The 13,915-nt window shown below is 43.1% G+C and overlaps 1 protein-coding gene across 1 annotated transcript; it reads right to left on the bottom strand.

The window, feature by feature from the left end:
- Positions 1-2,980: 2,980 nt before the first annotated feature.
- PTGER4 (prostaglandin E receptor 4) lies at positions 2,981-13,795 on the bottom strand. The gene is made up of 2 exons (XM_010395201.3): positions 12,447-13,795; positions 2,981-5,139 (listed from the first exon to the last, which is right to left on the bottom strand). Exons 1-2 carry the CDS (start codon positions 13,275-13,277, stop codon positions 4,546-4,548), a joined length of 1,425 nt encoding a protein of 474 aa, XP_010393503.1. The 5' UTR covers positions 13,278-13,795; the 3' UTR covers positions 2,981-4,545.
- Positions 13,796-13,915: the final 120 nt, after the last annotated feature.

A 13,915-nucleotide genomic window follows, 5' to 3' on the forward strand; every position in this document is an offset into this window, starting at 1 on the left:
CCATTTATATGTCTTGTGCTAGATAGGTATCTTAGAATGAGCTGAATCAGCCTGCCAAGGTGCCTAATTAATTTCCCTTGACTACAAAGGAAGCTCAAGGTGACTGACTGGCAGTTAACCTCAAATGCTGAAACAGAGCATGTGACTTCCACTCTCATAGATGGAGATAAGTATCTTTAAAAAGCTTAAATGTACTGAGAGAGAAAGAAATCCTTTCTAAAAATACTAGAGGGTAAAAAAAATATGGATCAGATAAGACAACAGTGACTCTTACTTGATAATGCCATAAGATACTGGATTTTAAAAGAAGTCATGGAGAAGGATAAAAAGCAAGTGGAGCAGTTTACTCTTCTTATCCTCAAAGCTGTTTGAAGTTGTCTGAGTATCTGTTGGTTTTAGAGATCAAGATCAGAGAGGTAGCATTGGAAACTTGCTTGCCCACACAAGGTAAGTTCCCTCCCAATCCTAAAACCAAGGGAAAGGAGGTAAAATACTAGTGTTGAGGTGCTATCTTAATTAATTTTGAGTTCATAGAATAGCTATAAAACTATAATGACTGTAGTTAGGACTGGGGCACAGGAAAGCAGAAGCATGTGGGCTTGATTTGTTGGCAGGTTACAGGAACCACGTGTTTATTGTAGTTCACTGTCATGTTAAGGTGGTGTTCTCAGATGTGCTGGAGTCCTTGGGCTGCGGTATCTCCAGAGGGGATGATTCAGCAGCAGGAGGAACTGGTGGGCATGGATGACTGCTGAATCCTGCCAGAGTGCTGCCTGGCTTTGAGGGCTGATTTCCTAAGAGCCACAAGGCTAGGAGCTGGGAGGGTTGTAAAGGATAAATGATCAAAGGGAAAGATTAGATATGGGGATCAAAGTGCCTTTGGTTTCACAAAGCAGGAGATTCAGACTTCAGTGGGTTTCTAGGTCTGTAAAGCTGGCAGGTCTAGAACAAGGCCCAGAGTGCAAAGGCCTAGTGGTATTTGGTAGCTCTAATAGAAATCTGCCTTAAGTGGAACAGGTTTGCCATTGTGTCTAGCAGCAGAAATAAAAACTCAAAAGCTTCTTGACTTAGGATGCTGGCTGTGCTACTTGAAGATAGCAGATTATACTGATCCTGTTTGTGCATTGGCACTGGGCCTGTAGTGCCAGTTTGGGGCAGGCAGCATGGGTGTTCCCGACAGCAGGAATGTGTGAGCCTGATTTAAAACAGCCAAGTCCTCTGACAATACATCCTACACCCTAAACTGTTCAATAAGGCTAACTTACCATGGATCAGAGATTCAAACTAATCCACAGATCTTCACAGAAACCACTGTCTGGTGTAGATACTGGTTCTCATCCTGCCTGTGGTGGGTGGATCCTCCAAGCCCTGCCACAGGACAGGGGCTTGAATTGAGTTAGGGCTGGGGCTTGGGGTGTGGTTGTGGGGTTGGAGGACTGGCAGTGTCTCTGGGTGGAAAGGTGATCTGCCGTGTGTGGGCAGGACAGACTGCTGGAAGTGAGGGTGGGGAACTGCCAGTCACAGAACTGGCAGGGTGGGATGGAGTTTGAGAGATGCAAGTTTGGTATGAGAAATTTTTGAATCAGTAAATTTCTGTGAACACAGAGAACTAGGGAAGGTGGATGCAGATGTGAAAGGCCATTCTGAGGGAATATGGATCTCTGGGGGTTGGGAATATAGGGGAGATATTAATGTGCGAGAAAGGAAGCCCTTTTGTATATATGGGAACGACTCATAATACCTAGCAAGAAAATAACCTTTTAACCTCCATGTGGCAAATTAGACTCTTCAAACTTGTAGCCTTATTTTAGGAGACTTGTTATGCTCAGGGAGGCCAAGGAATGTAGTTCAGTAATGTGTTTGTGGTCAGCATTGGAGGAAGGTGCTAAACCTGAGCAGGACCGTGGGGCAGGTGAGGGAGATGTGATATTACTGTCATGCTAAAAAAAGGCACACTTGCCCAGTCCTTCAGCCCAACTGCTCCTGAACACTTGTGTGTTTGCAAATAGACAGCAGAAGCACTCTTATTTTGCCTTCGTGCACTGCCATGGAGCTGTGGCAGGCAATTCCAGTATTGCTCAGAAGACTTTGTGGGCTGTTTGGGAATTGTGAGTTCATTAGTGAGGGAGTTCATGTTGATGATATGGTCTGTGAGTCCACTACTGACACGTTGTGAATGCTGGAGGCAGGAAGAACACCTCTGGCTTATCATATGTGTTTGCTAAGGGAAGCTACTTAAGATGGTCTATTCTTGCTTAAAGCTCTTTCAGACCACATGTATTTCTCATCAGTAATGATGGTAAAGAGTAATAAAAGCATATTAATGAAATAATTTTAAAAATAGTAAGCAATTATTTAAATACACACTGTATATAATTAATTCTGTAATTGCATACAGTACCAGTAATATTGGTGTGCTGCTCTGGGCCAGCTGCAGAGGTTTGGTCCCATATTGGTACATGTGGTGTTACCTGCTGGTGGCAGTCCTACCTTCCTGCTCTGCCAGGTGCTATTTCCTGTTTTGGGAAGTATGGTGAGTCTGTTCTACTTGTTGGTCACTGGTAAGCAACAGGCCATAGTTAGGTGGTTTAATTGCAAGGAATTCAGGCAGATCTTTATCTGTAGCTGCAGTGGGAGCTTGAGTAATACTGTTCTCCAGCTTAACTGGTGAAAAGTGGCTGCTGCTGCAAATATTTGTGTAGAGATTTAACTTCACTTTCTGTATGTATCAAGGCAAATAAGCTCTACTGCTCCCCTGTTAAAGGAATATATAAAGAATTTTTGTGGCTCTGTGTCAGTGCTCTTGGGGACAGTTTTGAAGACAGCTGCTTCTTGCTGATGGTGATCATGCTGTGGTGTTTCAGAAACTTACAGGACAAAGTATGTTTTGGCAGTAGCTGAGTGCAAAGCATTCCAAGATGGGAGGCTTGTTAAGGCGAGGAGTTGGCACTGAATGGCAGACTCATGTAGACATCTGAGATCAAGCAGAATATTTCCATTTAATTGTGATCCCCAAAATTACTTTGGTCGGTACAACTGCTTAAACATATCAACATAAGGCTCAAGATTTTCATTACAATGTAGCATTCATATGAAAACACTTCAAGCAGCATAACATGCTTAATATTTGACAAAACATCCCCCAAATATCTCTACAGAATTATTTTGATACACAGTATTTCTGGAACAAGATCTAACCCTTACAACACAAAACACAAAAACTCCTTTTTGTCAGTGGTTAACAGCTGGTTTTGGTGATGTGTTTGTCATTAGAACTCTAGCAACAAATGCTTTCCAAGGTGTTCAAGACTGAGATATAGTTCTATATAATCTATACTTTAAATGAAGATTCTGCTTCCATGGTTTCATACATTTATTTGATGGAGTATCAGATTACACAGTCATAAAATTCTATTTACTATTTAAAGTAAAATGATAAATGTTATGAAAAAATAACTTTATTACATTGGTGATGCTTTAACTAAAGTGAATATTAAGACTATTAACCAGGAGTTGAAAGTATTAGGCCCTGATATTGAAAGCACTTCTATATGTCCTTAACTTTACATGTAAGGAGTCTCCCTGGCAGCAGAGGGACCACTCTGATGGGCAATGTTAAGTGTGTGCCTATGGTGTGCGGGCTGTGGGCCAAAGTACTCGGAGAGGCGCGCATGTGTTACACAGAAAAACATTCTCAGAACATAAATAAAATCTGATTTTTTAGTATATACATATACTGAAAACTAATATTCTTAACTGAAAGGATGTGTTTTCTTTTTCTCTCTTAAAAAGGCATATATTCCCATTTCACTCAGAAAGTGCTTACGTATTCTCAGCTCAAGAATTACCTCATCAGCTGTGAATCTAGCATGGACAACAAATCTAAGCCAAGAATGCCTTATCAGCAGGAAATACTGAGGGAAGAGAAGGCCGGCAATCATTTCTATATACCTTGTATTAATAACAAACCTTCTCATAGAGAAGAATACACTTTTAAATATTTTCAATCCTGATATATATACAATGATAAAAATTCACATTTTCATGCTTTAGTGAGACACTTTAAAATCCTACTGCAGGCAGCTCTCAGAGTAGCTGTGTCCAGTTCCTAGCAGCTGCCTCATACTCACCTCTAATACCAGAAGCTTAAACTCTTGATAGCTGAGCAGCCACAGGGAGGGAGCAAAAACAATTCTACCAGACTGGGAAAGGGAAAGAAAAAAAGAAGAAAGCAAGTGATGGGGTCTTTCTATTTCCAGAGATGCAGTAGCTCTCCTGTGTCCCACAACAAGACAAGGCAGTTCATCTTTCCAGTCCCATCAGACCTGCTCTGTACCATTTCTGATGGCAGGGCCCAAGTGCAATGTCTGTTCCACACAGTCCTCAGTAGTCTAAAGGAAACGTACCCATCACAGCGAGAGAAAAATAGCCCTTTGAAGCACAGCTGAACCCCTCTTCCCATTAATAGGCAGAACACCTATCTATTGCACCAGTTTTTCCAATGTACCAGGAAGTATCCCCAGGGTTGATGCCTTTCATGGCTATCTATATGCACTTTTCTGACAAATTCAATGTCTCTGTGGGGAAGGTGACCTGGAGAGGGCCACTCTTAGATGCAGAGCTGGCCCCGCCACCAGAGCTGATCTCGTTCACCAGGAAGGCGCTCTCAGAGTCCTGTCCCTGTGAGGAGTCCGAGGTGTCGGAGCTCCGCAGTGTCCGTACTGACGTGGTGTCGGACTGCGCCGGGCTGGCACTGGGGCCTGGGAGCAGCACGCGGCCCCCGACACTGGTCTCGCTCAGCTCTGGAGGGTACAGCAGCGTTTGGGAGGTGCTGCTGATCTCCCTCAGCTCGCGGGAGATGAAGGAGGGTGACTGACTGGACATAGCAGAGGAGGTCCTGCGCCCATCCACGCAGTTGAAGTTGCCCCCTGAGTGCTGCCTCCGAGCCCCTCCAATGCGGCAGAAGAGGCATTTGATCTTCTCGATGGCTTTGCTGAGCACAGTCTTGCGGAGGAGGATGTAGATCCACGGGTCCAAGATGGGGTTCACCGAGGCAATGCGGATGGCTTGCAGGTCAGGGTTTTGCCTGACATCTTGCACCGACTCCGGCTGGTACAGCTGGTTCACGAAGACACGGACCTACCCAAGGAGATGGAGGAAAAGAAAGACACAATTACAAAATTGCATCAGGAGAGAAAAGCTTGCACTTTAAACCAGAGCTCTAGATTTGCGGATGTAAGCTACGAGAGAAGAGGAGGCTGGCAAAGTTAGGCATCTCAGATTGGCAGCCATCAATTCGTTTTTGGAAACAGAAAAAAATATCAGATGAAAATTGTAACACCTTTGTTACATGTAGAAAATGACTGGCTTTTTTCTCTTTCTTTTACCTCATTATTAATCCCTGAACCTCCAAGTTTTGGCTGGTGTCTTTGAAAATTCCCAAGAACAAAGATATAGACCTGTATCCTTCCTCCTTGGTATACCTCAAGTCTCATGCAACCTGCAAAGAGGTAACTGACTGGGGAGACCTGATCAGTTCCTCTAGCAAAGGTCTAATAATCACTTAGAAATGAAATGAAACACACATGATGATCCAAGTACATGAGACTCTGTAAGCAAGTCCAGTGTTGTCGATTCCCAAGTTTAGAAATGTATTTTCCTGGCACCTATCCTTACTGGAACTGTTTATATAACCGCAAATGTTTGCTTGCTGCAGCATGGTTTAGAAAAACAGAAGGGTAAAAAAAAGAAAAAAGGGGAAAAAACCCCAAAAAGACAGGTTGCCCACCTAGGAGATTTTTAACAGGCCAAGATAATGAGATTATTTCAGCACTGGACTAGAGGACTCTGTTCTCCTATATAAGCCAGCAATTCGGTTTTACTTACAAAAATACTAATGAAGTGGTCAAGAGTTTAACATGTCAAAGGTGATGTGTGAAGTGACTATTTAATTAGTGATTCTAGTTTATCCTGCATAAATTTTAAAACTGAAAGGCCCTGTCTTCTTCATAGAAATGTATTCAGCTTATTCTTTTATTTTTCAGCTGGTCTCTCTCCTTGTTTAGAAGCCAGTTTTGTAAATGCTACTGTGAGTGAGGCACAGTCCAATTCTTGGATATCATCTTTCCAGTGCCACAATGGCATCACAGGAGTTTGTTGTGTTGATTAGTCTCAAATAGCTCTTCTGCATTTTTGCAAGACCTAAGCAGTGTCCAGTTAGAGAAAGGCTTAGGAAAGCCACTGAAAAGTGGATCATGGAAGATTCTATTTTCTTCAGATTCCTTAAGGTAAGTCAAAACAGATCCCTTAATTATATTTTTATCTAATACAGCAAAAATCTAGTAGCAAAATTAAGACGTTTTTAGAATCTCATCCTTAGCTCCTGAAATAAATCAAGGCCTGTGTAGCTGTGAGGTTACAGACATGGAGGCAAGCAAGCATTTAAATATATGAGCCAAATTAGGACAGCCCTCATAAGTACTATTTTTAGAAGTTCTGCATGTGAAGCCTTCCAAGTCTGGTGAAAAATTTAACAACTCTTGATAAATTTTCTTGCAGGAGGGCAGTGTGGTGGCATTCAACCTCATCAGTATCCAGAGATAGAATGTTCTCCAAAGCTATCAATGATATGTTTAGTATAATGCAGAGTCCCTCTGTGGAAGCCCTGTGCCTGCAGTCTCTCTCAAACGGTCTGTCACATTGAAGATTGACTGTATTTTCTTTCTCAGTACTTTTCTCTAGGTTTATGGGCAACCTAGTGAACTCAAGATATGGGATAATCTTGAATTTATAAAGCAATATAGTGATGCCAGTTTTATCCACAGTAACTTTCCTAATGATTTATAATACTGCAGATGTCTTTCTGACCACTAATTTCTTGGCCTTATTTATCTGTTAGGCCAAACATGCCATTCAGGTGCTTCAAAGAGTATTCCTATGCATGATGAACTTATTTCTATGGCTTTTTAAAAAAAATTTTGTTAAGAATCTTTCCTTTACCTTTAATATTTTGCTTTATTTTAAACTACTTTAGACATAAATTAATCATTATTAATTTCATTTATAAATAATTTCATTATAAGTTTATTTATAAGATTTTAATTTTACTATTTTATTTATAATTTTGATTTTTTGTTCTGTAAGCAACTTTCCCTATTTATGCTATGTAAATAAAGGACTCCTAAAAAAATGATTGATAAATAAACTGCTGCTCCTGGGCATGGCGCTAGATGGCGTGGCTGCCCCGCGGTGGGTGTGGATCTATGTGTAATATGTGTCTATGTATAATGTGTATATATGTTTAAGGTGTACATATGTATGTGTGTACGTGTATAACGTGTATATATGTACCACATGTATGTGTATATGGCAATATGTACGTGTGTAAGTGTATCATGTGTATATATGTTTAAGGTGTATGTGTACATATGTATAATAGATATGTGTACATTTGTGTAATGTGTAGACATGTATAATGTGTACGTGTATATATGTACCACATGTATGTGTATATGTGCAATATGTATGTGGGTATATGTATGATGTGTGTAACAAAGCCACCCAGACCACACAAGGCACACTTTGAAGACAGCTGAAGAAATGCACAGCTCAACTAGGAGACCTGGCTTGCCTTTTTTTTTTTTTTTTTTTTTTTTAAACTCAGAGCTATAGTTACACGTCAGTGATTTAATAGTCGGATTGTTCTTTTGATAAGCAGCACGTGAAATTGAGGTACCTCTTCCACCTCCTTCTGCTACCTGCCACACTTTACAGAAAGGTGAAAATGTCTCCAAGTGTTCACTCTGCGGCTGAAAAGAATAGCTGAAAAGGACTATTGCTAATGGTACAGCACAGCCTGTTTTATGCTATCTCTGCGTGCTTTATTTCCTTTTGACAGCTATGCAGCATGTAGAAGTTAACGATTCACAGAGTGGACCTAGTCAGTGAAAACTGTACAAAACTGTTTCTACTTCCCAGAAGAGTCCCATAGAAAAGCTCCCCAGATTGTCAGAATTTATCAATTCAGACTGATTGCTGGCTTACATTAATCACAATAGGGTAAAAATTTATCCATGTAGGAATCTAAGTTCTAGCCTTCTTTACTTACTGGTGAAACAAAGTTTAGTAACATATCACTTAAAATAACGGCAAGAGATGTACCCTGTTTCGGCTACGAGTCCTCTGCTGCAGGAGGTAACACGATAAAAAGATATTGCCTGTCATCTTCTAAGCAAGTGCCAAGTGGAAGCCACTACTAAATTAGTTATCTAATCCGATGCTTGGATTTGTGCAATTTGAAATCCTAATTAAAGAAGGAAACAAACTAGAACAATTTGGATCTCTAAAAAATAGAGTTTGTATGTTAGATCCGCAGTTGTAGAATCCAGACAATATATCTTAAAAATACCAGCAGTTTATTTGCAATTAAGAAGTACACAGCTCTAAGGTACGTCAAGTTTATGCTCAAGACAGGCACTTGTAGGATCAGAGTTCTTGTGCTGTTTGCGCTTTCCTTTTTACAAACTACAGATGCAAGTCATGATTTCTAATCCTGTGAAGCATTATAAACTGACTTTTACAGTTACAGTCACACTTATAATTGTTTCCACAGCTTCCACCTGCCCTCAAAATCTCCCCACATGCTGATATGATAAATTTAAAAAACATATGGTAGTAAGCAGGACAAGTTTTTCAGCTCCACAAGCCAAAAACCTTTGCCCTTCAAGGTCTTACTGTCTGCTTGGTGACTACTCCACTGCCAGAAAGTCATGTCTGACACCTTGCAGTTGGCTGTGGACAGTCTCTGATATTAAAAAGTTGAAACCAGCCAAGCCGATAGAAAATCCAATTTTAGATCAATTAAACATCAAGTTAGAAACTCCTGATCATTTCATGCAATCAACAAGATGTATGCCCTGAAACATTACCATAATTTAACAACAATGTTCAGTGGTCACAATGAGGAAAAGATCACACAGTTAAAATTTGTAAGAGTATCTGACAGACTGCTGGAGTGAATTACAGACTTTGAGTAATGTATGCCTATTTACTCTTGAAACAGCTTGGTGATTTTAGACAGGCCGGATAAAAATTTCTATTCTCGTCTTGACAAAATCCCTCCTCACATAATTTATTCCCTACATTTTACACTATGCAATTCTAATTTCTAAAAAAACCCAAATATTTTAAGAGATGACATAACCCACATGGAGTAGAGATAAAAGTCAGCACGTAAATTATGTATTTTTCTTACTTAAGTTTTTAAACAATTGTCAGATTCATGTCTTTCACACTGTTTTCTGCATCTTGAGAACACACCAGTGTATATAAAAAGTTTCCTTTCACAGTTTTAATCTTTTCTTTCCTTGATATTTTTGACCAGCCTTCAGTTCTGTCAAGTTCATTCAGGATTTTGCAACCAAACATAATTTTGTTACACCACTTGCTACTTTAAAATTTTGCTGATTTTATGAAAAACCACTAAAACTCTAAACAACCCTTTTTGTAAATCATGTGCTGAAGCATCTCATTATTAAAAACTGCTGTTATCTGTGACTCAGTTATTTCAGAGCTGTTTAATATTTCAAGTCTTGAATTTTTTTCTGTCAAATTGTAAGTGGATCCTGTTGAACTGACCCCATCTGATATCTTATTATCTTGCGGAAGTGTTTGTTCTAAAATGTTAGAGGTTTGTGTCTCTTCCAGAAGTTGCTTTTCTTTAAGTGATGGTTTATTGATCTGAAATCATCAGTGGTAAGTCAGCTCATCAAGAGAAAACTTCAGTCACAAAGCAGCCCCTGAGCCTGCTTCATGTGTCTGAATCATGCTGGCACCACCACCTCACCACTTTTATGGTTCTGGATGACTGTTAGGCTGACCTGTTACAGGTGAGCGCCTCACTTGGTGAGGACTCCCTAAAACTCCTCCGAGTCATGAAAATTTAAGTCTATGTATTAGTAATCTACCTACTTCTGCTAGTGGCTCTTTCTAGGGCTTTATAGCATAAAGGTGTCACTTCTCTGAGTTTCCCCCATTCTTAATCTCAGTGTTGATGCATCCGGAGGGCTTAACACAGCAGCATACATGGCAGTTCATCATGGTACAAAGCAGCAAATGTGGCTGTGGCTTACTCCCACAGAGGGAGGCAGAAGACTTTAAAAAGCTACTTAACAATGAAGAAATTTAACCACACTGCACACTGTGACGATGTATATATAAGTGGTTATTTGGGTTTGTTTTTTTAGAAAAAGGTTCCTTTTATTTTTAGTCATCCATCTAAATGGACTGAGAGTCTCTTACATCATTTTAGATAGAGAAAATATGTACTGCTTTAGCAGGTAAAAGCTAACTTATGTGAACATTCCCAAGGTAACACTCTGCCTTTGTATGAAGTGAAATCAAGGTCTGGGAGAGCTGTACAACTTTAGCACCTGCACCTTCGCATATTTCTGCTATATGCAAGTTTTTCACTAGCTACTGTTTAAATAATAAACCTTTTGCCCCACCCAGGTTCATTAATTTTAACTCTCAACAATCCAGTTCCCTTTCTGGTAAACCCTCCCTCTTGGTTCCCCCCCCCCCCTCCCTTTTTTTTTTTTAAATATTAGGTAAAAGACTGCCTAGGTTCAAATGGATATAAACTATTTCATTTTGCTTTCACACTCAGACTTCTCAGCATTCCTCTAGCTGCTTTGCTGCAGGATAAAGCTTGGCTTGTTTTCTGAAATTGCTTAAGTCCATCACATCATGACACTGTATTTAATTTAGAGAACCCGTTCTCTACATTTACCAGCATCTCTTTGGAAAATGCAATATTGTTCTTTTGTGAAGTAGCTGTTTTGATACTAGATTAATCAAATCGAGTACTGTCACCCCTCAGTACTTGTCAGGGTTTTGGCCACCTGGTGCATCCCAGTGCAACAAGTCAGCTTACCCCTGCCGTTTCTGGAGCTGGACTGCAGGGCAGGCTGGCACAGTTCTTCTGTCTAAGGCATGTGCTCCTCCCGGGGACACCCTGTGCGCAGCTTAGACAGTACCTCTCGACCTCCTTCGGATGTCAGGCAATGAATACATGGCACCGTGGTTGGTCGTGCCTCGGCACCACACAAAGTGACAACACCGAAAGACAGGAGATGGCCTCTGGTAACGGCAGGGACCCTGGTGCTGCAGCACAGCCACACTTCACTAGCTCCCGTTTATGTCAGTAATGTGGCGGCCCTGGCCCAACCCTTGTGATTACAGCTCCTCTGAGTGGGGGGGGACAGACTCACCGACAGCTGAGTCCTGTTCACATGCACTTCTCTAAACTTCCTTACAGGGATATACACCTGCCTCTCCAGCTGGCCAGATCTATTTGACATACATTGCACTCCCTCTCTATGACAGAGGGATCATCCTACTGACAAGAAACCTCCTTAAAAAAGTCCTTCTAAAAGCACCTTCTGTCTCACAGCCACTGCTTGAGTCCCTACACTGCGTTTTGGAAGATGGCAAATAAGGCAAGCCAACTATTTGTTTAATGTCTCTGAGCCAGAGTAGAACAGGATTTTGACAAGCTTTATTATGGCAGTTGGCAAGCAAGAACTAAGCCTCTAGCTGGTGGATCTGGGGTTTTTTTGTCTTTCCTGAGGATAAGGTGGAGAACAGAAAAAAGTGGATCCTGTGTGTTCAGTTCAATGACACTAATTGTATCAGCCATTTCAGAAAATGAGCAAATGGTTAGTTGTAATGTTGTTGGACGTTTCAGCATGATCTCAAGGTTTATGTGGGCCAGATTCTTCTAAGGCTCATTTCACTGAGCCACACTGACAGGTGGTTCCACTGAGTTCACTCCTCCCACTGTGTGGGGATCTTCTGGAAGGATGCCTGTGTGGGATCTACCACAGAGATAGTGCATGAATACCTGAGGAGTGGAAGCTTAGCTCAGGTTTTGGTTGTGAAGAACTCTGTATGTTGCTAGTGCCACGTGAACACAACCCTGTCCTCCTTTTGCACATCAGGGACTGTTGCACCCTTCAGCAACAGAATGCACATTTTTAAAACACACTAAACAGCCAGAAATGCAGGCCAAATCCAAACTTCACTTATCACAAATTAATTTTACAGGTGAACTTTAAAGTGCATTTAGCTCTCAGTAGGACTTTGCTACGTGGATTCCAGTTGAACAATTATTGAGAATTTTTGGTGCTCTATTTTAACTAAGCAAAGAAGTCTAGGTCTTGGGATAAGCAGGTTTCTTTTTGTGGAAATGTAAATCTACTAACTTTCTCTTACCATGCATGTATGCTAACAGCCTTTGAATTATTTCAACAGTTTGTGACACCAACTATAGGTGCCACAAATAAGCACCTATTCCAACAGGAATCTGTTTGACAAACACAGACTAGGAGGAGAAAAGACTGCAGTAAGGGTGATGGACAGAAGAAAGGTTGCATGATGTTACTCACCACCAGAGGAATGGAGCAGATGACCACGACCAGGGAAGTGGCAATGAGCAGAATAACCATCTGGATTTCTGCTCCAGCCATCCGACGGAAACTCCGGCGTCTGCGAAAGTCAGATAAACGGCTGGAGGTGGTGTCTGTCCCCAAGGACGTGCGTCGCATGAACTGTCGGTGCATGCGAATGAGGGCCACGCACACCAGGATGTTGCAGATCACGGTCACCAGGATCAGGAAGGAGCTGAAGCCCGCGTACATATAGGAATATGCTGCATGGGTGGACACGTTTGTTCGCCAGTCTATGAAACACCAAGTGTAAGGGTACTGCAAAGTAGATTTGCCGAGCCCCATGCTGGGGAGGGCGCAGAACAGCACGTTGGAAGCGTAGATGGCAAAGAGCGTGAGCCCTGCCAGCTTCTTGTCTACGTAATGGTTGTAGAAATAGGCATGGTTGATGGCCAGGTACCTCTCTATAGACATGGCACAGATAATGCTGAGGCCAGACAGCCCAAAGAAGAGGAGGATGAAGGAGCTGTACTCACACAGTGCAGCTCCTCCTGGCCATTGGTTCTGCAGGTAAGTGGCAATTGTGACTGGACTCACCAGGCAGGTCCCCAAGAGATCTGTGACTGCCAGTCCACAGACCAGCGTGTAGAAAGTGGTCTCCTTCTGCTCCTTCCTGGACTTGCAGAGCACCACGATGGCTATGAGGTTGCCCACCACGCCGAAGATGAACATGACAGTGGGGATGGTGGGGGGCTTCCCGCCTTCGGCCCCGCTGGCAGTCCCGTTGGCGGAGCCGTTCGCAGGTGGCATGATGGTGGGGTCGAATGACATGATAACCACGCTGCAGCCGGCGAGTTGGGAGACGGCAAGATCGGGTCCGAAAAGGAAAAGCTCAGTGAGGGGAGACGGTTGTACAGTGCGAAAGTAAAAATTCAAATGGGCGAGAAGTTATTAAAAAAAAAAAACAAACAAAAATGTGGTGTATTTCAATTAAAGAAAGAAAGAAAAAAAGTCCTAAAATGGAGCCGAACCGGGGTGCCGTCTGCCAGCCACCGACCGCAGCCGGGGGAGCCGGGGCTGCCTCTTCCTGCCGCAGCGCTCCGCGCCCAGCCCGGAGGGGGATCGGGGCGGCCCGAGCCGAGCGGAGCCGCCTCACCGCCTCTCGCACCGACGCCGCGGAGGGCTCAGCGCGGCGCTGGGGCGGCGGCTCCAGGTGCCCCCGGGGGCGGCGTGAGAAGGTGCCGGAGCGCGGTGGCCGCGGCTCATCCCCCGCCGCCGGCTGGCGGTGCGGAGCTGCGCAGAGCGGTGCGGGCCGTGCGGGGTGCGGGCGCCGTCTCAGTCCCCGCGGCGCTCCCGCCGAGTTTCGCCGCGGAGGGCGGGGGCGGCCCGGGCCGCTCCGCCGCTGCTCCCCGCCCTCTCGCCCCATTGGCCGCGCCGGGCAGGGCAGGTTGCGCGGGTGGGTGCGGGCG

This window comes from Corvus cornix, chromosome Z, assembly GCF_000738735.6.
Source record: "Corvus cornix cornix isolate S_Up_H32 chromosome Z, ASM73873v5, whole genome shotgun sequence".
Classification (NCBI taxonomy): domain Eukaryota; kingdom Metazoa; phylum Chordata; class Aves; order Passeriformes; family Corvidae; genus Corvus; species Corvus cornix.